This window comes from Dendropsophus ebraccatus, chromosome 4, assembly GCF_027789765.1.
Source record: "Dendropsophus ebraccatus isolate aDenEbr1 chromosome 4, aDenEbr1.pat, whole genome shotgun sequence".
NCBI lineage: Eukaryota > Metazoa > Chordata > Amphibia > Anura > Hylidae > Dendropsophus > Dendropsophus ebraccatus.
In genome coordinates this window covers 92,747,730-92,772,289 of record NC_091457.1, presented here as the reverse complement: position 1 = coordinate 92,772,289, position 24,560 = coordinate 92,747,730, and the positions used below count along the sequence as shown (strand labels likewise).

General features: G+C 42.6%; 1 protein-coding gene across 1 annotated transcript in view; it reads right to left on the bottom strand.

Annotated features, from left to right (window-relative positions):
• The window catches only part of CDH16 (cadherin 16), a 103,672-nt gene that overhangs the window by 76,335 nt on the left and 2,777 nt on the right, over positions 1 to 24,560 (bottom strand). Inside the window, exons 3-6 of the mRNA XM_069968593.1 lie at positions 17,549 to 17,689; positions 15,175 to 15,292; positions 11,529 to 11,672; positions 2,826 to 3,022 (exon numbers count right to left, since the gene is read on the bottom strand). Coding sequence (XP_069824694.1) covers positions 2,826 to 3,022; positions 11,529 to 11,672; positions 15,175 to 15,292; positions 17,549 to 17,689 — 600 coding nt within the window. The remainder of the gene's footprint in view (positions 1 to 2,825; positions 3,023 to 11,528; positions 11,673 to 15,174; positions 15,293 to 17,548; positions 17,690 to 24,560) is intronic.

The following is a 24,560-nucleotide window of genomic DNA, read 5'->3' as shown; positions in this document are numbered from 1 at the left end:
ATAACTGTTAGTATGTTGAGTTTAGATTGTGAGCTCCTAATGTGAACAGGGACCAATGTAACTGGTGACACTCTTTGTACAGCACTTTGTCAGCACTGTATAAATATATAAGGCAGGGGAGACTTTATTTTTGGGTCCTTTCCTTTTCAATGGACACTTCAAAAACAGAATAGCAAACTAGTCTTGAAAAGAACAGTATAATATTCATGGACTACATTATATTCCCCTCATGATACTGAAGTAAAGCTATTTCACTGTTACTATAGTAATGGCAGACACAAATACTGGCTGCGAGCTGTGTGGAATGATGGCCTATCTAGCATTGTGAATGAAGTGCTCACCTCCCACACTGCACAGCAGCTCCTAACAAGGACAAAATGAGGCCTTAACTCTATCATAAATCAGAATTCAGGACCCCTAAAACTGTCTATGGAACACCTCAGATGTTTATGTTTGGGCTAGTGGCTTTCCAGCCGCCCTTCTGCTCTCTGTCATATATATGACCTCATTAAATGGAGATGTGACAGCACAGGGAGCGCGGGACAGTGGGTCTCATCGGGCAGTAATACAGTATTTATTCTTAAAGTGGTGGTTTTTCCAGCACAGAGGCTGAGGGATTCCCCACTAACATTCCATAGGAGTTTATTATTATCAACTGCTTAGATATTTCCATGGTATGAAAACATATGTATGTATGTAGATCAGGGCCGTTTCTAGGTAATTTTAACTACAGGGCGAATCTTGCTAAATGCGCCCTGTAGTTTGTTACTAGGGAGAAGCAGTGTGTGTATTATGGCATATTATTCATATTATTCAACCCTTTTCAATTTGAAGCAAAAAAAAAAAAAAGGCGTTTAGTAGCTCACAGGTGACATCTTCTTTGTTCTGAGGCGTCACTTTCCTTTTCATCCTCCATCCGGCCCAGACCACCATGATGATTTCTTGCAGCTACAATTCATCTCTTCTGAACCTGCGAGACAAACATCTTAGGCTCCGCACTTTTTCAACAACTTCCACTTTATTTGTGTCATCTGTAGTAAAGTCAGTAGGTATGTGGGTTGCCCCCTGTATGTAGGATCCCCTGCTGTACCCCCATATAGTAATAGTGTCCACAGGCCCCCCTGTGTGCATCTGTATAGAAGTTAGGCCTCTCTGTGCAGGTTGCCCGCAATGTCCGCAATGTAGCTAATCTCCACAGCACGTAGCAGGTAGGGATCCCCCCAATAGTAAGCCCACTAGTATGTAGTATTCCCTCTTTAGGTAATACCCCGTAAGTTAGCCCCCACCCAGTTAGGCATTTTGCCATAACCCCTGTAAGTAATCTCCCTGATAGTTAAACATCCCCCCCTATATATAGTAACCCCCAATGTGGGAGACATGGCAGTTTAGGTAGTTAGTTAGCCCCCCAGCAGATAGCATCCCCATGGTAGGCACTCTCCCTGGTAGTTAGCCCCCTGCCTCTTTTAGACATCTTCTCTGTTAGTTAGCCCTACTCACATACTATGTAGGCATCCCCACTATGATTTAGCCCCCTCACCCCGATTTAGGCATCTACCCTATGTAGGACCCCCCCTTACCCCCTCTCATGCAACCATCTCCCCTGTTATTTGAATCCCCCCTATGCAGCCATCCCCCTGTTAGATCCCCCCCCATATGCAGCCATATCCCCTGTTAGATCCCCCCCATATGCAGCCATCTCCCCTGTTCCCTGCATTTCCCCAGGCTCTCTGTATAAAACAACAAACAGTTATACTCACCTCAATGCACCACAGCAGGTCCTGCGTCCTGCGTCCTCTCTCCCGGCTCTGAGCACAAGCACAGGAGTGACGTCACTCCTGTGCTGGAGCTCTGGGGGGGGGGGGGGGGGAGAGAGCGGCCTCTTGTGGCTGGAGGCAGAATGCAGCCTCCGGCCACAAGCTGAGCAGAGCTGCAGGCGGTGGCAGATGATGGGGTAGGCGGAGGGGCGGCCAGAGGGGCAGATGATGGGGCGGGCAGGTGGGCGGCCGGGGGTGACACCAGCGCCAGCGACACCAGCGACACTAGCTGTCGGCGTCCCATGCGGTCACCCGGCCCGCCTGCCTATAGAAACGGCCCTGATGTAGATAGCTAAATAGATAGCACTTTATTAATTTGCAGAGGAGTATTTACATACTGTATGTATATCCTATATTATATAGCGGCATGTCCTAAGGGGATTTCAGATCCAGGAGCATTGGTTGATTTGCTTCTATTCTATACTACTATATAGCATCTGAAAATGAGCACCATTCTTTCTGTTTGGTTATTTAAAGAGAAACTATCAGCAGGTTTATACACGAACCTGCTGATAGGTACCTGTACTTGCAGAGCTGCAGAAGGCTGGTCTTTTTTGTCCTCTGTGGTGCCGTTTTTGATAACTAAATCTAATGCAAATATGCAAATTAGTTATTATGGTGCACTAAGGGTGTTCCTCTGCCCCTAAGTGCACCATTGGGGCCACACGCTGGCTTGTACACACCCTCGTACAGGCTACTTATGAATAGATGAATATGATGAATGGGATGTACAAGGTGGGATGGTACACTGAGGTGCTAAGGAACACCCCTAGTGCACCAAAAGAGCAAATGTGCATATTTGCTTTAGATCTAATTACTCGGAATGGTGCCACAGAGGACAAAAAGAAGACCAGTACTGGGATCTTCAGCTCTGCTGGTACAGGTACCTATCAGCAGTTTCCTACTGTATGTACAAAACTGCAGATAGTTTCTAAACAATTCACAAACCATATTTACATGTGGAGTAACTTTGTAAATAATTTACTTCTTTATGGAGAGATTTCCACTTACTTTAGAGATCATATGAGGATAATTTCCTTTTTGATTTTCAGCAATAGACACCGGACTTGGAGAGACCCAAGTATTTTCTGCAGTGATCATTTCCAAGATTCCAGACGCTATGTAACCCTTAGGGTTATCACCCATGTCTTTCACCTGAACTACAAGTTTAAAGTGTCTTTCATGAACTTGTGATAGGTAAATGACACCTGTGTAATAAAGAAGGGATAAAAATGAGACAAAAGGAACCATTTTGACAAACATGTTATCTATGTTTTTCAAGTCAGTACAATTTTATTTTGCTGCATTTAAAAAAAATGAAAACTATTATTAAAAAGAGCTAAATGTGTTTAAAATTGCTGTGATCCTCCTAATGCTTTTCATTTTGCACTTTGGTGGTTTTTGTGCCTATGCTGTTTACCATGTAAGTTAAGGATTCTGATCATTTACTTTAATTCAGCATGCGGCGATAGCAAATATGTTTATTCATTTATTAAAAAAATATATATATTTTTTTAAATTTATTTATTTATTTTAAAAAAAGGTTGATGATTTAAACCTTTATTATGACAAGGAGCAATGCACTGATTGATCACAGAGATCAATGCAGTACATATACATATAGTTAAGTACATCTACGCACTCCGTTATACTAATTGGTTCAGGTTGATCAGTAACAACAAGATTATGTATAACAACCGCACTCGACTCTCTGTGGAAAATTGCTTATTATGCCATCTTTTTATTTTTACTTTTCATATACAGGTTTTATGTACTTCAAGACACTTGTAGTGTACTTACAGTAATTAGGATACCCAATCGGGACGTTTCGGTCGAATGACCTTTGTCAGCCAGGTATACTAGGGGTGACGGAGGGAGTGAAATGAGTGCCCAAGAAGATAGGATTCCTGAGTCATGCTGCTTGCTATTTTGAATGGCGGCCGCCTTCCACTCAATATTTATTCAATATTTATCCAGATTGTGCAGTTTTTAGAAAATTCCAAAGTATGACTCCATAGTGGCACCTTGTGGATTTTGGGGCCTTCTTTTTTTTTTTTTTTTATTATGGTTTTTTCCATATTGGCATAGCAAAGGAGCTGAGGTGCCAAAGTATAACAACACCACCCCAAAAGACCCTTTATGGAGACTGCAAAATAGTTGTTTCAACTCTTTTTTTTAATTTTCATAAGGAACACAATAGAATAAGCACCCCAAAATTTGTTGTTCAGTTCTGCGCAAGTACAGCAGCACTCCAAATTGGGGTCATAAACTATTGTTTGGGCATATGGCAAGGTTCAGAGGGGAAGGTGTGCCATTTTTGCTATTTGTATCATGTTATAGAGCAGAAAGAGCTAAGGATATTGATATCTTTATCGGAAAAAGAAATTCTGTATAACTAGTAACTTATTGAGTGATATCCCTGCCCTGTCTATTTAGGTGTCCAGAGAACAGTGTCAATGAGGGATCGATCACCCACTGCACTCTTTAGTATGGAAAGATCAGAAACTCCAATCAATAAATGAAAAGTTATATTGAATCTTTTACATAGTAACATACTTAATAAGGTTAAAAAAAGACAAGAGTCCCTCAAGTTCAACCTACAGAAACCCTACTGCGTTAATGTAGAGGAAGGCAAAAACCCTTATGAGGCAGATGCCAGCTACACTATCACTGGAAGAAAAATTCCCTCCTGACTCTGATCATTGTCCTAGTGCCCATAACTCTTAATATATTATATTTTTCAAGGAGTGCATCCACGCCTCCAATGAACTTATTTAATGAATCAGCCATGACAACATCATGTGGCAGAGAGTTCCACAGTCTTACAGTAAAGAATCCAAGTCCTCCTCAGCATTCGTTTCAGTTCAGCCATGTCCTTCTTATATACTGGTGCCCAAAACTGTACACAGTATTCCATATGTGGTCTGACAAGTGGTTTATAAAGAGTCAAAACTATGTTCTAATCTTTAGCATCTATACCTCTTGATGCATCCCATTATTTTATTAGCCTTGGCAGCTGCTGCCTGGCACTGATCACTAAAGTTGAGTTTACTTTCCACCAATACCCCCAGGTCCTTTTCAGAAGCAGTTTTACATAGTTTTTTTTTATTATTTAAGGCATAATTTTACTTATTATTTCTACGGGCCAAATGCATAACCTATTTATCCACATTAAACTTTATTTGCCGTTTTCCTGCCTGAGGCTTCAGCTTCTCCAAATCCCTTTGTAATGTTATATTATCCTCCTATATGGTGATATTTAATCAGTTTAGTGTCATCTGCAAAAATGGAGATTGTACTATGTAGGCCCTATACATTGATAAATATATTAAAAAGAAGTGGACCCAACACTGACCTTGCTGGTAACTGTGACCCAATCAGAATATGCCCCATCAATGACCACCCTCTGTTTTCTATCACTAAGCCAGTTACGTACCCATTTGCATATGCTTCCCCCAGTCCCAGCCTCCCTTATTTTGTAAACCAACTTTTCATGCGGCACAGTATCAAATGCCTTCGAAATGTCCAGATACACAACACCCACAGCCTCCCCCAGGTCCAGTCTTGGCATTTCTGGGGCCCCAAGCGAAGTTATGACTGGGCCCCCCCCCTCAACACGCGCTCCACAACAATAGACCGCTGTGTGCTGCCCCCAGTAGTATATACCACTTGTGCACTACCGCCAGTAATATATACTCCTCATGTGCTGCCCCCAATAGTATATACCCCTTGTGTCCTGCCCCCCAGTAGTATATACCCCATGTGTGCTTCCCCCAGTAGTATATAGACCCCTGTGTGTTCCCCCAGTTATATATAGCCCCCCGTGTGCTCCCCCAGAAGTATATAGACCCCCTGTGTGCTGCCCCCAGTCGTATATACCCACTGTGTGCTGCCCACAGTTGTATATACCCCCTGTGTGCTCCCCCACTAGTATATAGCCCCCCTGTGTGCTCCCTCAGGGGTATTTAGCCCCCCTGTGTGCTCCCCCACTTGGATATAGACCTCCTGTGTGCTCCCCCACTTGGATATAGACCCCTGTGTGCTCCTCCAGTTGTATATAAACCCTCTGTGTGGTTTCCCCAGCAGTATATAGACCCCCTGTGTGCCCCACCAGTAAAATATAGACCCCTTGTGTGTTGCCCCAGTAGCATATAGACCACTGTGTGCTCCTCCAGCAGTATATAGACCCCTTGTGTGCTGACCCCAGTTATATATAGACCTCCTGTGTGTTCCCCCAGTTATATATAGCCCCCGTGTGCTCCCCCAAAAGTATATAGACCTCCTGTGTGCTGCCCCAGTTGTATATAGACCCCCTGTGTGCTGCCCCCAGTCGTATATACCCACTGTGTGCTGCCCCCAGTTGTATAGCCCCCCTGTGTGCTCCCCCACTAGTATATAGCCCCCCTGTGTGCTCCCTCAGGGGTATTTAGCCCCCTGTGTGCTCCCCCACTTGGATATAGACCTCCTGTGTGCTCCCCCACTTGGATATAGACCCCTGTGTGCTCCTCCAGTTGTATATAAACCCTCTGTGTGGTTCCCCAGCAGTATATAGACCCCTTGTGTGCCCCACCAGTATTATATAGACCCCTTGTGTGCTGCCCCAGTAGTATACAGACTCCTGTGTGCTCCCCCAGTTATATATAAACCCTCTGTGTGGTTCCCCCAGCAGTATATAGACCACCTGTGTGCCTCACCAGTAGTATATAGACCCCCTGTATGTTCCCCCAGTAGTATATAGACCCCCTGTGTGCCCCACCAGTAGTATATAGACCCCTGTGTGCTCCACCAGTAGTATATAGACCCCCTGTGGGCTCCCCCAGTAGTATATAGCCCCCCGTGTGCTCCCCCACTTGGATATAGACCTCCTGTGTGCTCTCCAAGTTGTAAATAGATCCCATTCTGCTGTCCCAAGGAGAATATAGACCCCCTGTGTGCTGCCCCCAGTAGCATATAGACCCCTCTATGAAGTCCCAGTAGTCTATATCCCCCCTGTGTGCTCCCCCAGTTATATATAGCCCCCCCCTGTGTGCTCCACCTGTTATATAGCCCCCCGTGTGCTCCCCCCATTTATATAGACCCCCGATGTGCGCTCCCTCAGTTAAACAGACCCCTGTGTGCTCCCCTTTCCATATAGTATATAACACAATAAAACAAACACTTATACTCACCTGGGTCCGGGCGTCTCCTCTTCTCTTCACTCTTGTGGCCGCAGGAAGGGTTTTCCCTGTGATCACAAGAGGCCGCACTCCCCTTGTCCTGGCACCGATGCTCCAGTGATGTCACTGGAGAACCAACACCACAAGGACAGAGCGGCCACTTGTGATCGCAGGGAAAACACTTTCTGCGGCCACAAGACTGACTGACAATCAATGTGGCCTATAGTGTGCAGGAACACTATTTTCCTATAAAGGTATAAAGCAATCTGCTCAGCTTCTTTTATTGATGTGGGTAGATCAGACTCCATGTACTATGTAACAGGTTCACTTTAACCCTTTAAGGACATGGCCCATTTTCGTTTTTACGTTTTCGGTTTTTCCTCCTTGTGTTTAAAAGGTCATAGCACTTGCATTTTTCCACCTAGAAACCCACATGACCCCTTATTTTTTGCTTCACTAATTGTACTTTGCAATTACAGGCTGAATTTTTGCATAAAGTACACTGCGAAACCAGAAAAAAATTCAAAGTGTGGTGAAATTGAAAAAAAAAACGCATTTCTTTTATTTGGGGGAAATGTGTTTTTACGCCATTCGTCCTGGGGTAAAACTGACTTGTTATGCATGTTCCTCAAGTCGTTACGATTAAAACGATATATAACATGTATAACTTATATTGTATCTGATGGCCTGTAAAAAATTCAAACCGTTGTTAACCAATATACGTTCCTTAAAATCGCTCCATTCCCAGTCTTATAGCGCTTTTATCCTTTGGTCTATGGGGCTGTGCGAGGTGTCATTTTTTGCGCCATGATGTGATCTTTCTATCGGTACCTTGATTGCCCATATACGTCTTTTTGATCGCTTTTTATTAAATTTTTTCTGGATTTGATGCGACCAAAAATGCGCAATTTTGCACTTTGGGATTTTTTTGCGCTGACGCCGTTTACCGTACGAGATCAGGAATGTGATTAATTAATAGTTCGGGCGATTACGCACGCGGCGATAGCAAACATGTTTATTTATTTATTTATTTGTTTACTTTTATTTAAAACCTGGGAAAAGGGGGGTGATTCAGACTTTTATTAGGGGAGGGGGCTTTTTACTATTAACAACACTTTTTTTTTTTTTTTACACATATACTAGAAGCCCCCCTGGGGGACTTCTAGTATATACACTTGGATCTCTCATTGAGATCTCTGCAGCATAGATATGCTGCAGAGATCCATGAGATCGGCACTCTTTTGCTTTCGGCTGCTGCAGCCGAAACGAACGAGTGCCGAGCCGAGGACGGCGCCATCTTGGACGCGTCCCCGGCCGGCATCAGTAACGGAGATCGCTCCTCCGGGACAAGGTCCCGGAGGAGCGATCTCCCCCACTAGACACCAGGGAAACGTTGCCTCCGGTAATCGGAGGCAGCTGTCAACTTTGACAGCTGCCTCCGATTAGCTAATTAGCGGGCACAGCGATCAGACCGTGCCCGCTAATAGCAGCGGTCCCGGGCTACTCGCGGCACCCGGGATCGCGGCACTTCAAAGCGGGGCCGCCGCGCGGCCCCGCTTTGAAGTGCAAGTGAGGACATAGGACGTACCGGTACGTCCTATGTCCTTAAGAGGTTAAAGGAGAAGTCCGGCAAAATTTTTTTATTAAAGTATTGTAATGCCCCCCAAAAGTTATACAAATCCCTAATATACACTTATTACGGAAATGCTTATAAAGTGCTTTTTTCCCTGCACTTACTACTGCATCAAGGCTTCACTTCCTGGATAACATGGTGATGTCATGACATGACCCCAGAGCTGTGTGAGCTGTGGCTGCTGGAGAGGATGATGGCAGAGGGATGCTCAGTGTCCTCTAATGCCCTGTGTCCCTCAGTGTCCTCCTGCAATCATCGTCTCCAGCAGCCACAGCCCGCACAGCTCTGAGAATCGGGATGTGACATCACCATTTTATCCAGGAAGTGAAGCCTTGATACAGTAGTAAGCGCAGGGAAAAAAGCACTTTATAAGAATTTCCCATAATAAGTGTATATTAGTGATTTGTATAACTTTTGGGGGGCAATACAATACTTTAATAAAATTTTTCACCGGACTTCTCTTTTAGCAATGAGCTTTAACTACCGAAAATCCAAGCAGATCATTATTTTCCATATAGGGTGACTCATATTAAAGTCCATTGACTTCACCCATTAAACTTGTTGCCTTGTGACTCAAAGGACTAGGACATGAAACCATCTTACATAACCACACAAGATTGCAGAATATTGACTAGTTACATAAAGAGCAGACCATTAGCTGACGTTCCTCTCTGCTGTGAAATGCTTGTCCTTGGCATTCTGAATACATAGGTTTTTCAGTAATTGAATGTATTGTACTGTATACTTAAAATGAACTCGTCATAGGCGCAGTAGAAGGCAATTAATGGAGCCTTGTATTGTGAGTGCATCAAAATGCTGAGATTTGTCCTTTTTTAAGAGCAGTCAGTTTACTCACGTCAAAATGAGAACATGGAAAAATAGTATGTGTCTGTTAATATATCAGTTCACTTACAGTTCTGTGCTGTATACAATTATCACTAAACAAAGTTTTCTTCTTGTCTCAGCATTTACCTAAAATATTGTAAATGATTATTTATAGATACGGGTTGCTGGGGGGGGGGGAGTATACTTATGTGAGCTGGCTTTCTTCTGTATTCTGGGAATACATGCTTATGATTTACCGCTAGAAATTAGCAAAATTTTCTGAGGTTTGGGTCAGCAGGTTGACCGAATTTCTAACCAAACCTTAAATAAACTGCATTAAAACAACTAAACTATGGCAGCTGGGACTACTGGGGCTCTTTTGCAGTGAAAACCGCATAAAAACATGTTTTTTTTATTTTGTTTCTTTTTTCAATGCAAAAAAGTTCTTCCAAATGTTCCGTTCATTTCAATGGGAGAAGCAGCTCTTCGGAGAAAGCTGCTTCTCCTCTCCTGTGTCTCCCGGGATCTGTGAGCGCATCTATATGTTTTTAGTGTATTTTATTTTTATGGGATCACTAAAGTTCCCCTTCAAAGCTGTCAGTAAGATGGCCTGTTCAAAAACTGTGTCTGGCAGTATAATAAGTGTCTTGTCAATGACAGTTATTCTGCTGCAAGACATGGTTTTAGAACAGGCCACTTGACGTAACCTGACAGGTGACTCACTGAGTTAACTTCACCCAGGAGAGCTGTGGACGGCATGTACTGACACACTTAGTGATAGGACAAGATTGATTTGACAGCTACACAACTTAAATTACTACCCTCATATTATCCTCTATCTGTCCCTAATACCTTACCACTCTTCTATAACCCTCTTTAACCCTGCCTCTCCCTGTATCTAGATATTTCTCCCTAGCTAGTGTCAGGGGGTTCGGGTGCCTTGCCTTGCCCGGCTGCAAGGGATTATTGATAACCCCTGCACCTAGGCTTTGGATGTAATGTAATTTGTTCAGCTGCCATTTTGAACCGGGTTCGTATGAACTTTTAAAAAAATTTGGCTTGTTCCTGAACCAAACTTTTAGCAAAATTTGCTCATCCCTTTTTTCTACATATAAATTTCCCTATAAACCAACGTCAGATCTGATTGGGTTACATACAGTATGCTGTCAGAAAGAGAATGCACCCACAAGTGACCAGCAAGGCGGTACTTTATTGAAGACATGAAGCAGTACTTTGTTGTGTACCCTTATAATAACTCACTCTCCCATCTTCCTTCTTCCTTGCCTGTCTTGATAATCTAACTATGACAATCTCTAAACCGAGACAGATGTAATAGCTAGTGTTTTGACTCATAAACTGTTACTCTGCCATTCGGCATTCTGATGGATGGTTTATTTTATAAAAGTCAGCAGGTTCTCTGTGTCACCACACAGGAATGTGATAGGACTGTTTTCTCTATGTTGATTCTGCGCTTATTCAGACATTGTGTAGGGGAAGGCTCAAAGGGATAGTCTCATTTGTGGAATCTTTTGATATGTTGTTCAGACATGTCAAAAGTTGAGATTTTACCGGGTCTCAGTCCTTGGACTGCTGTGATCATACTCATAGTTGGGGGAAATGGACGACTGCACTGCATTTCCCAGCCTGCCGCCCAATCCAACTGTCAGCAGGAGTCGGGCTTCATTGAAAGAACTGTATATGCAGCCTAATTCCTGCTGTCAGTTGTATCAGCTGGACAGGTGGGGAGTGAAGGGGCTGACTTTATGCTTTCCCTGGCAATCAAACATGTCAAAAGGTGAGCGTATTATAAATGACATTATCACTTTAAAGAGCTGACTGTCATGTGTAAAAACAGATTAATCATAGTAAACTGCAAAGTTCTGTATCTTTCTAATATACTTTGCTGTCCATTTTCAGAAGTTTGTTTGTTGAAAATCAGTGGACAATTTAGTTTACATCCAGTGGCTAAAATCATTCCGGACCTAGTCCTGCTCATAGAACTACAGATTGCAGCAAGATTTGTAGTTTCCAGAACATAATGAATTTATAAAGCAATACTATCCCATGTCCCTTAAAGCTTAATCCCATTCTAGATTTTACCTTCTTCTGTTAAGGATAATGCTCCTGTCCTTGCGTCTATCTGGAATAAAGTCTGGTCATTGTTGAGGATTGTGTAACGTAAATCTGCATTTTCTGACGCTGGATCATCAGCATCCGTTGCCTGAACATGCAAGAAAGCAACACCTGCAATGATAGTGAAAATGCACAGAAATGGGAAATGCTTAACATTAGTTACATAAAGATTTTATAAATAGTGAAAAAATTACGTTTAACAATACTTTTAATGAAAAAATGTGGCTGTAATTTTGAGGTATTTTTAATATAATAAAATTCAGGAAAAGAAACACGTAGTAGCACTCACCCGTACTTCAGCTTAGCGGCTTTATTGCATCCACAAGTTGCGGGAAGGGGAAGGGTTCAGGTGTGTTCGCGTCCAGGACGCGAACACACCTGAACCCTTCCCCTCCCCGCAACTTGTGGATGCAATAAAGCCGCTAAGCTGAAGTACGGGTGAGTGCTACTACGTGTTTCTTTTCCTGAATTTTGGTATATCTTGCCTCTGTAGTCTGCACCCCCACCCAGCAGCTGTATCCACATTTATTGTCTGGCTCAAGACCGTTCCACAGACCCATTCCACACAGTGTATATCTGGAGCGGTGCAGGTCTCTACATCTCACCACCTACAATTTTTTATATAATAGTGCACTTCATTGAAGTCAATGGGAAATCGTCTGGCAAACTGTATACAATAACAGCTGTAATCAATTACTACCATCCAGATAATAAACCCTTTTTGACCTATTTTAACAAAACATGGACATTTTTTTTTCACCTGTCCACACATTGTTTTGTTTTCACTCAAAATTACAGCCAAATTTGGATATTTTTTCTACTGTTTTTAAATGTTCCCTAAGGCTATGTTCACACACTATTGAAATGATGGCCATAATTTACTGGCAAAAAAAAAGTTATTTTATTACAATGGCGTCCATCATCTAAACAGTGTGTGAACATAGCCTGAGGCTGTTCATAATAATGGCAGCAAATAATGTCCAGCAAATTTTGCCTTTACCCAAACAACCTCTTTTAAATAAATAAAATTTTGTTACATAGTGTTATCTGAAATCAACTAAAGACATCTAAATGGCATATTTTCTGTGAAATACAGCAGTACAGTAAGCAAATCTCAATCAAATCTGTTCCGATGTTGTTTGTGTGGTGTTTGAAACCCAGCCAAATGGTATCCTGGCTAGAGATGAGTGAACCTCCACCATGTTTGGGTTTGTCCGAACCCAAGCTCTCGGCATTTGATTACTGGTGGATGAAGTTGGATGCAACTTTAAGGCTGCCTGGAAAACATGTGTACAGCCATAGGCTATGTTCACACAATGTTTTTGCAACATCGGCCGTAATTAATATGACACTTACATTGTGCTGCCATCTATGCAATCACTGCCGGAGTGTATACACATATAGGGACATGTATGAAAAGGTGTAAATGCCTTTTTTAGCCGCAGATGGGGCAGATCGGCGTAAAAATATTTGCAAATGGTATTTTTGCAAATATTTTTTTTGCATCTGCCCCACTTTCGCCAGTGGGAGGGAAAGGGGGCGTTACGGGGGACGAGGCCTCTGCGTGCACCGCATTTATAATTTTTCTGGATGAAAAATTATACTGAAACCTACGCCAGCTCTGAGCTGGCGTAGGTTTCAAAATTTGCGCATTGGACGGGCTCCGTGCAATCGGGATTTATGTAGACGCAATGCGCCTCTACATAAATCCCCTGAGCTCCGGAGCTGCGGGGACATTTGTAAGCCCGACGTAAAAAACGCTGGACTTCATAGATGTCCCCCATAGTATACACTCCGGCCGGGATCGCTAGCAGCCATGCAAAAACTGACATGTCATTTTTCTGTGGCCGCAATCCATTGAAAAGCGGTCACAGAGAACCTGTCGGTTCACACAATGGAGCGTGCGGCTCCGGCCGCACGCTCCATTGTGTGCAGTGGGGAATGTGTGCCTGCATCCGAATTCAGAAGAAGTGAAGATCATCCGGCAGGTACTGCAGCACCAGCCGGGATGATCTTCAGTAACACCGGCCGTTCTGTGACCTGGCCGGATCACAGATTGGCCCGTGTTATACATAGTGTGAACATGACCATAGGCTGTATCCATGTTTTCCTGGACTCACTAGGGCTGCATCCAACTTCTTCAGCCACCGGTAATCAAATGATGAGAGTTCAGGTTTGGTCTAATGCTGACATATACCACAGCTTACTTGAGGCAGATCCATTGATTTCAAACCTAAATCTAGTCTATAAGTGACTATGTTTGCTTCAGTTCTTAGCGAATATGGTGCATGTGCCCATGTTTTAGAGTCCTGAAGGAAATTACTATATATCCTTTGAGATGGACCAAACTTAGTCAATATAAGATCCATCAATGGATCCAGTGGAAATACACTAGGGTATACATTGACATACTATTCAACTGGTTTTCCAACATATACCATAATTATACTGTCAAAATAAATGTGAATGAACCTAAGAGTTACACTGATGTTCCTTATTTGCCATCCAGGAATCTAAGGAAGCTGAAAAGCACATATGAGAAGCAATCTTAAACCTTTAAAGGATTACTCCGGCGAAAATCATTTTAATTCAAATCAAATTATTTTAGAAAGTTATATGGATTTGTAATTTATTTCTTTTTAAAAACCTCCATTCTTCCCATACTTATCAGCTGCTGTATGTCCTGCAGGAAGTGGTGTTTTCTTTTCAGTCTGACACATTGCACTCTGATGACATCTCTGTCCGAGACAGGAACTCTTGAGAGCAGTAACAAATCTCCATAGAAAACAACTTCTGCTCTGGACAATTCCTGACATGAGGTGGAAGCAGAGAGCACTGTGTAAGACTAAAAACACCACTTCCTTCAGTACATGCAGCAGCTGATACGTACTGGACGACTTGAGATTTTTACATAGAAGTAAATTACAAATCTATATAACTTTCTGAAACCAGTTGATTTGAAAGATAAATATTTTTTGCCGGAGTACCCCTTTTGGACCTTGTAATAAAGACATAAGCTCCAGCAGCTGCCATGGTTTAGTGTTGTAGGGTCTGTGGACCTCTCAGCACTAACAGTGCACTGTATCTATTACCGTGTGATAAAATAGGCCAGTCTTTGAGATTACAAGGCTATAATGGTCCTATATCTCTAGCCTGACATTTTAGCAGCGAGCCTTAGGGTGTGGGAAGTTTTGTACTGACATCTAAAAGCAGATCCGCAGCTGCACTTCCAGAAGAGGACGTGGAACAATCAGTCACATGCTTGTTGTATTTTCATTCTTTGTTCCCATCTCCAGAATGTCATCTCTGAAGGGTCAGTTAATCCCACCTCAAAGCCTCAACCTCACACATCCACACATTATCCAACCTGAGGGCCCTGTACAGTAAAATAAGAAGCCAGTCCCATTCTGCCCTGGCAGCAGACTTTGCTATTGCCAGGCAGAGCACTGAACATATTTTGCATGTCATTTAAAGGAGACTTTCATTGCAAAAGATGTAACCCACAACAACATTGCCAGACACACAGAACTTATACTAATTATTGTTGGTGCAGATATTACAAGCCAAATTGGTGTATACAAATGAATATAACAGTTTCCTGGTTTCCAATTACCTGCTCTGCTTCCTTTGTTGACAATCCCAAATAATGAGTGAGGGTTCAGAATGGGCATGTTGTCATTATCATCTGTCACCTCAATGTGTACAGTCACTGTCCTGTTTACTCCAGTAACCTGAATAAGCAGAATATCATTTATGATTATATGGTCAAGAACATAATTCCTACAATACTGCCCCCTATCTACAAGAATATATTAAATGAGTTGGCTACTTTCTAGTAAAATAGTTCAGTGTACAGTATTTTTAAATGTACTTGCTGCACTTACTGACAGCAGCTCTCTGTGTACCTTGTAGAGCTAAAATCACACTCCTCCCCTTCAAACTGTGCTGCCTTGCTCTGTGGTGATTCTGTCCAGAAGATGGCCTACATGGAGAAGCATGTGACCATGCTCTTCCCCCAGTGTCCTCCATAGACCTATACAAGCACAGTGGAGGACACTGGGGGGCGGAGCATGGTCACATGCACCTTTATGATCGGCCATCTTATGGACAGAATCCCCACAGAGCAGGGCAGTACAACCTGGAGGAGGGGAGTCTGATTTTAGCTCTATGAGGGACAAGTGTCACTATCGTTATAACTTTCAAAATCTAAATCAACAGCAGATGTGATGTAAAGCAAGTTTGCAATATACATTCATTACTTTTTTTGTTGTTATGTTGTCATTGCTCAATGTGTCCATCAGTTACATTTTTTTTTTCAATATACAAACAGGATTAAAAAAAAACATGCCAGCACATTTCAAGACATACTTCTCTTACTCATATATTTTTTATGGATGTGAAAAAAAGCATAGTTGACGACAGTCCCGGTTTTACCGGGACTGTCCCGATTCTGAGGAAATAGCCCCGGCAAAACCATGTCCCGGGTTGGTCCCGGGAAGCTCCATCCCGTCGCGGTAAGCCTTGCCCCCTCCCAGCGTGAGTGATGTCACTAATGCAGAGCAGGGAGAGGTGTCCCTGGGGGACTAGAGGAACCATACTGGTGAGGTAAGTATAGCTATTTTTTGTTTTAAATATAGATGAAGGGACAAGAGGATGCTGAAGGGCATACTGGTATAAGTATAAAGGGACAGGAGGAGGATGAAGAGGGACGTAGTATGATGATGGAGAAGCAGGGGGATGAGAGGGGCAGTACTATGATGATGGAAGGGCAGGAGAATAAGGGGGTAGTAGTATGATGATAAAGGGGAAAAGAGGATTAGAGCGGTAGTACTATGATGATGGAAGGGCAGGAGGATGAAGGGGTAGTAGTATGATGATGGAGAGGCAGGAGAATGATGAAGTGGTAGTAATATGATGATGGAGGGGCAGGAGGATGAAGGGGGTAGTAGTATGATGATGGAGGGGCAGGAGGATGATGAAGGGGTAGTGATATGATGATGGAGGGACAGTATTATGAAAGGGGTAGTAGTATGATGATGGAGGGGCAGGAGGATGAAGGGGGTAGTAGTATGATGATATGGGGTGCAGCTGCATCATATGGGTACAAACTACCAGTATGTCCAGTCAGTCATTAGAATGCTATCTCTGAGTCTGGCCCTGCTCTGAGTGGGGTGTGTAATATACTGGGGACCTGAAACTGGGGTGAGTAATATACTGGGGACCTGGAACTGGGGTGTGTAATATATTGGGGACCTGAAACTGGGGTGTGTAGTATACTGGGGACCTAATACTGGTGTGTGTAATGCTCCTTTTGTGTTGTTCTGAGTGTAAATTCTAACTGGAAAATTTTGAACCCACACCCATGATAGGCCACACCACACCGAGACCACACCCACAACAAGCCACACCCTCCTTTACTGCTAAAGTGTCCATGGAATTTTTTTTTTTAAATGTTGGCAACTATGAATAAAGCCTTTCCAATATTTTATATTGCATGGAGATGTGAACCTTCTTCTGTTTTCGCATGAAACCTATGGTGGAAGGCCCATTATCCCCCTGCCATGCATCACATGGGTTGCTGCTAACTGCTTTTTCAAGCACATGGTGAGCTGGACTTATTTCATTACAAATTGCAAACTTGCGTTATACACATCTACAGTTGATTTCGGTTTTGAAAGTTATAATGACAGGTACACTTTAAGGGGAGAATTTATTAAGTTTGGACAAGCAGAGTAGTTTGGACAAGCAGAGGATACAGCAAGCGTACGCCAGGGAGAAGGGGCATATTCCCTGGCATATTCCCCTGCCAGAACACAATGTCCCCCTAAGTGTCTAGAACTAAATAGATTTGTCTAAAAAAAAAAGACATAACTCAAAATTTTATCTGACGAACAACTGAATATATATTAGCTATAAATATGTAATGTATGTGGGTTTAGAAATACATGCATCTCAATGGTCATTATATATAGAACATAGTTTGTTACCGTTACAGTGTATGAATCCTTGTTTTCCCGATCAAAGGGTTTGAGAGCACATAAAAATCCTGAGTCTGGTTCCAACTCAAATATTCCTTCATCGTTTCCAGCCAGCTCAGGAACATACTGGCCATCTGCTCCCAGCTCTATCTAAAATAGAATTTACTGTAAGGTTAATTGAGAGAATATATTTGGCAAAGACCCTAAAAGATCACCAGCAGGCATCCAGAAAGTCAGAATACAACATGTTCCTGATTGTGTAGTATTAACAACACATGCTAAGATATTTTCTGATGGTTCCAAATAGAATTATCAGAGGGCAATCCTGTGCCCAACTCAGCAAAACAGATCAGATGTCGAGTAATGAGGTTTATTAATAAACATTTGGAAAGTTCACAATATAAAATGGAACTGTGACTGATTGAATGTGATTTCTGGGCAGCAGATACTTTGCCAGTGTTTGGTCAACGGCAGTGACAGTGGGCAGCTCAAGGGCAAAGATTGAATCAGTCATGTGAAAGACAACCTAAGGCTATGTTCACACACAGTAAATTAAAAGAAAATTGCGACAGTAAATTAGGTATAAATGCGGTCATATTTTGAATCTAATCATCTGCTCTATTAGGCTATGTTCAGACCTCGTATTAGACCAGTCGTTCCGTGACCCGGCCGGGTCTATAAAAAGATTATCCTGGCCGGAACTGCAGTATGATCTTTCGGCCCACAGGATTCCATAGGCAGTAATATAACGTAAATTTTCATATAAATCACGACCGTTATACAACGGCCGTGGTTTTACAAAAATATACGTTGTGTGAACATAGCCTTAAAGTCTATGGAAAAATGTTAATCTGTGCACACATTATAAAAAAAATAAAAACGTCTGTTTTCCCATGGGCTTTAAAAGGGTTATCCAGTGCTAGAAAAACACAGCTACTTTGTTCCAGAGACAGCACCACTCTTGTCTCCAGTTTGGGCGGGGTTTTGCAACTTTGTTACACTGAAGTGAATGGAGCTTAAAGTGTACCTGTCGTTGAAACATGTCAAAAGATTTGATCGCCCCGGGTCTGAGTGCTCAGACCCATACCGATTGGGAGATAGAGCTGGGAGAAGACTGCAGCGTTAATAAGTCTGACTCTTTATTTCAATTCAGAGCCGAGAGTGGAAGTGCTGCAGCGCGCACTTTATCTCCTGATCTGAACACTCAGACCCGGACTGATGAAAACTTTTGACATTTCTCTATGACATGTCAAAGAGACATGCTTCTATTTTACAGCATGTGAAAGTATGTTAAAGTGAATGTACCATCAGGTACATCGCTGCTATTTTTAATCTCAATTGGCGCCACTGCTTTCTTTGAAACGCCACCCGATTCCCACGTTCGGCACCAGTCTTTTGCTGAGCACTGGCCCATCCTGGAGCACTGGGGGCAGGCCCGCTGTCCCCCAGTGGGGCAATATCCCCTCCATTTGATTCTAATGGAGCCATGTCAGAGAGGAGAGGGGGCTTCGTCACACTGAGGGCAGCGGGCCTGCCCTCACTACTCCAGGAAGGGCTGGTGCTGAGCACAGGAAAAATTTAAAAAAAAAGACTGCGCCACCCCACACTGGCACTGTTTGATTAAGGAAAAAAAAAGCTGAGATGTACCTGATGGTACTTTTGCTTTAAGGTGCACATAGGCCTTATACTAAAGTAGGTAAATCCACTGACTTTGTAACATAGTAACATAGTAAATAAGGTTGAAAGAAGACAAGAGTCCATCAGGTTCAACCTAGGAAAATCCTACTGTGTTGATCCAGGAAGGCGAAAAACCCCTATGGGGCAGAAGACAACCGCCCCACCACAGGGAGAAACTCCCCCCCCCCCCCCCCCCCCCCCGACTGCAATGGCAACCAGAACAATCCCCGGATCAACGTATCACCAGAAATCTAATGCCCATAACTTGTAATATTATATTGTTCAAGAAAAGTATCAAGGCCTCCCTTGAACTTATTTAATGAATCGGCCATGACAACCTCATGTGGCAGAGAGTTCCACAGTCTTACCGCTCGTACAGTAAACAACCCGCGTCGATGCTGATGATGAAATCTTCTTTCCTCTAGACGTAGAGGATGCCCCCTTGTCATTGTTACAGACCTAGGAGTAAAAAGACCACTACAAAGATCTCTGTACTGTCCATTCATATATTTGTACATTGTGATCAGATCGCCTCTAAGACGTCTTTTTTCTAGCGTAAATAACCCCAAGCGTGATAACCTGTCCTGGTTCTGTAACCCACCCATTCCCTTAATGACCTTTGTTGCCCTCCTCTGCACCCGCTCCAGTTCACCTATGTCCTTCTTATATACCGGTGCCCAAAACTGTACACAGTATTCCATATGTGGTCTGACTAGTGATTTATAAAGAGGCAAAACTATGTTCTCATCTTTAGCATCTATACCTCTTTTGATGCATCCCATTATTTTATTAGCCTTGGCAGCTACTGCCTGGCACTGATCACTAAAGTTGAGTTTACTGTCCACCAATACCCCCAGGTCCTTTTCGGAAGTAGTTTTACCCAGTGTTTTATTATTTAGCACATAACTGCACTTATTATTTCTATGGCCCAAATGCATAACCTTACATTTATCCACATTAAACTTCATTTGCCATTTCTCCGCCCAAGCCTCTAGCTTCTCCAAATCCCTCTGTAATATGATATTATCCTCCTCTGTACTGATTACTTTACCCAGTTTAGTTGTCAGGTTCAACCAATTGTTGAATAAGTAAGGCGACCTCCCTACTCTCCCTGACAGATGATATCAGGAGAAAGAAGGGCTGATTTTTACCACCAGACCCTATTTTTCTTGGAGAGATAAGCCAGCATCGAAACTGTATATCTACACTTACGGTTCAGGCGTCAATATAAGGTGGATATGAGTCTCCTGAGAATCCTCATCTGAAGTATTAAGGCCCTGCTATTGTTTGCTATTACTGACTATGGAAAAGATCACTATATATAAACAGGCTACAAATGAGTTGGTTGCTGCTCAGTCTGGGTTTGTATTCATGAGCTGGCCCATAATAACTGTGAGGTGGCTGAGCAGGCCGCAGAGCTAGACAGCTGAACTAACACTTGTTCTCTGCAGATGACATTTGATTATGACAGGAACACACAGGACAAAGATTCTATTTGTTTTGCTTTCTGCACAAAGTGAAACAATATTTTTTTTTACTATGTTTACTATGTATGTATGACAGAGCCACACAGAACTGACCAGTTACTATGTACATTGCTGTATTCAATAAGAATAAATAGTGCTCCCAGTTGGGAATGTTTTTCCTATTCACCAAATAACATATAAATAATAGTTTTGAACAATGATGAAAACAGAAAGGTGGCACTCACCATGCAAAAAGTTTGGTCTTTATTGTTCCTTCATGCCAATGCCGAAATGTGCAGAAATAATACAGACAGTGAGCACGTATTAACTGCCTTAGTGGAACGCACCCGCTGTCTGTATTATTCCTGCACATTTCATCATGGCATGAAGAAACAATAAAGACCAAACTTTTTGTATGGTAAGTGCTGCCTTTCTGTTTTCTTCATTGTTTGATATCAGCTTCTTCTCTGGCACAGCACCATTATCCACTCCAGAGCCACCAGTGGCAACAGGGGTACCAGTGGTGTGACCCATACTCAGCCCCCAGGGGTTCCCATTATAAGTCCCCCAATCTATAGTGCAGCAATGTTATAAGAGGAGCAAATGGTGGTATTCATACAGATAGTGCTCCTTACCACTGGAGATATTACATAAAGTAATTATCAAGCAGGCAAGGAGGTTTTAATTTATTGCATACAACAGTACAGATTTAGGTGCGCTGTTTCTTTAAGTTTTTCACATACAACAATCTTATACTTGTTGCACTGGAAGAAATCACTAAATGGAAAATTACAGCTTTGTTCATGAAAACTAGCTGTGCCATTCTTCCAAGCACATGGCAGGCAGCCTTGACTCCAAGGTAAAACTCTTGCAATTTAATCACCATAATAAGATCAGCATCATCTTTGTAAATGTTGCCTCGCACGTGTCTCTTTATGCTCTCACAACTTTTTTCATTAAATACTTCTGACAAAGGTCTAGTTGCTCTAGCGGCACATGTCCTATGCTGCGTCACTGCCTTCCTCCAATGCTAATTGTCTGCTACAAAGCACTTTCCCAGCCCTGACCTCTCACACAAAAGCTGTTAAACCAGCAGTGATGCTGTGGGATGCTGACAACTCACGTGGAGCTGTGGTACGGTAACTGGATGGAAAAAAAAGCAAAAGATTGTACAAATTTGTCAATTAAATGGAAGAAACCTTGTCATTTATAGTTTTAGCAGTTTAGTTGCTTTTGTCTTTTGGCAACAGCACAGACTGGAACCTGATCTATTCGGTGATATGTGTCCTGCAGCCCCCCCTCCACAGCATTGATGTACATGTGACAATAGGACAACCTGCTTATTGTCTTTATTTTTACCACCTGGTCAACAAGATCATACGCTGTTGTATGCAGATTACATATAGTTATTTGCAGGGGGATACAGTGCTTCCTGTAGTAAACTGTTCATATTCTAGTTGAGACAATGGCTCCATGTGACAATGTGGACCAAATAAGTAGAAAACTGGTGCACACCAAAATATTAGCATTATCCACTTAAAGGACTATTATTGTGGGACACAGCAAAGTAGCACATCACCCAAACATCATACAATGGTCAGTACACAGGTTGGCCACGTCCTCCATAATGTATGCCTCTGTTTACAGTGACCTTCCCCTGATACTTATATGGTCATTTGGTCATGTCCAGAATGGGAATTCATTTAGAGGGGTATAATAGATGTTATCAATTCTGAATTAGAGTAGCCCCCAAACAATTGGAAGGTATTTTAGTTTAAGTGGAACATTTTACCATGGAAAAACCAGGTAAAACTTGGTTTCACACATACATATGCTTAACATAGCCTGTAAATTACAAGCCCAGCATTGGTTACAGTCATCTCCTCTTAGCGTGGGGAATTTATTCAAGCAAATATTTGGATATATGTTTACAAAGGAGTGCATATAAAAAGTGGTAAACTTGAAATTTGATCAAATATGACCTCCTGTGACCTTGTTAAGTTTTGGGTTGATTTTTTATAAGAGCCTATTAATCTCTATGTTACAGCTGCAGGGCAGCCATTCGAGATGAGCGAACTGGTTCAGCCGGTATGGGATCCGGTTCGGATTTTTCCAAAAGTCCGAGTCCTGTCAGATTCGGATTTTTGGAAATCCACTCTGAATTTATTTATTTTTTCTTGCTTTCTATAATGGCAGCTGCCATTTTAGAAAGCAGGAAGTGTTCTGGGCGGGAAAAGCGCTTTCCCATGATGCCCGGAACACATCCAATCAGCAGGGATGTTGCACTATCCCACCCCCTGTGTGACGTTGGTATTTAAGAAGAGCATTCACATGACCGCATGAGGCAGTCTGCACAGAGAGAGGAAGGAGACTGTTAGCAGTGCACAGAGCTCGTCAGTGACAAAACGCTGCTGCTGCACGCACTGAGAAGATATTGTACAAAAGCAAAGACAAAGGGGGAGATTTATCAAAGGGTGTAAAATTTAGACTGGTGCAAACTGCCCACAGCAACCAATCACAGTTACTCTTTCCTTTCAGCACTGCCTAAAGCTGAGCTGTGATTAGTTGCTGTGGGTAGTTTGCACCAGTCTAAATTTTGCACCCTTTGATAAATCTCCCCCAAAAAGATTATTAGGAAAGCGGAGAGGAGAAACATATAGTGAGAGAGAAAAATAGAGAGGGCGAAAGATAGATAGGTAGATAGATTAGGCATAGCAGAGCAGAGGGTGCACAGAACAAAAATATGCTATACAGATATCCAAGTACTGTACTGTCACCCTTGCGAGAGTGTATATGACATAGGTGTTTTCCTGAGGCACAAATATATACCTTGTGCATGTGTGTAAAATAAAACTCTAAAAAAAAGTGCTATACACATATACAAGTAGTATAGTTGGACCCTTGGAAGAATGTATATGACATAGGTGTTTTTCTAAAGCACAAATATATACCTTGTGCATGTGTGTAGAATAAAACTCTAAAAAAAAGTGCTATACAGATATACAAGTACTATAGTTGGACCCTTGCAAGAGTGTATATGACATAGGTTTTGTTCCTGAGACACAAATATATACCTTGTGCATGTGTGTAGAATAAAACTCTAACTGATCCTGCCTGGCCTCCATGTTGACTACTGTTGATCCTGCCTGGCCTCCATGTTGGCTACTGCTGGGCCTTCACTGGCCTCCATGTTGACTACTGTTGCTCCTGCCTGGCCTCCATGTTGACTACTGTTGATCCTGACTGGCCTCTATTTTGACTACTGTTGCTACTGCCTGGCCTCCATTTTAACTACTGTTGATCCTGCTTGGCCTCCATGTTGACTACTGTTGATCCTGCCTGGCCTCCATGTTGACTATTGTTGATCCTGACTAGCCTTCATGTTGACTATTGTTGCTCCTGTCTGGCCTCCATGTTGACTACTGTTGATCCTGACTGGCCTCCATGTTGACTACTGTTGATTCTGCCTGGCCTTCATGTTGACTACTGTTGATCCTGCCTGGCCACCATTTTGACTACTGTTGATCCTGCCTGGCCTCCATGTTGACTACTGCTGCTCCTGTACTGGCCTCAAATGACTATTGCTGGACCTCCACTGGCCTCCAATGACTACTGCTGCTCCTTCACTGCATTTGTGACCTTTTTTCTGCATAGACCCTGTAATGGTGAATTTCCTGCATAGACCCTGTAATGGTGAATATTGAAGTCTAAAAAAATAAAATTGACTTTGAGATATTGAAAAGATAATGATGTTACTGACATGTAGAGCCCTAAGTTCAACCAAACATACCACCCCCGTATTATATTGATGCTTTAAACTATAAAATGTGAAGAAATCCGAAATTCAGCAGAACCAAACTTTTCAAAAAAATCCGGAA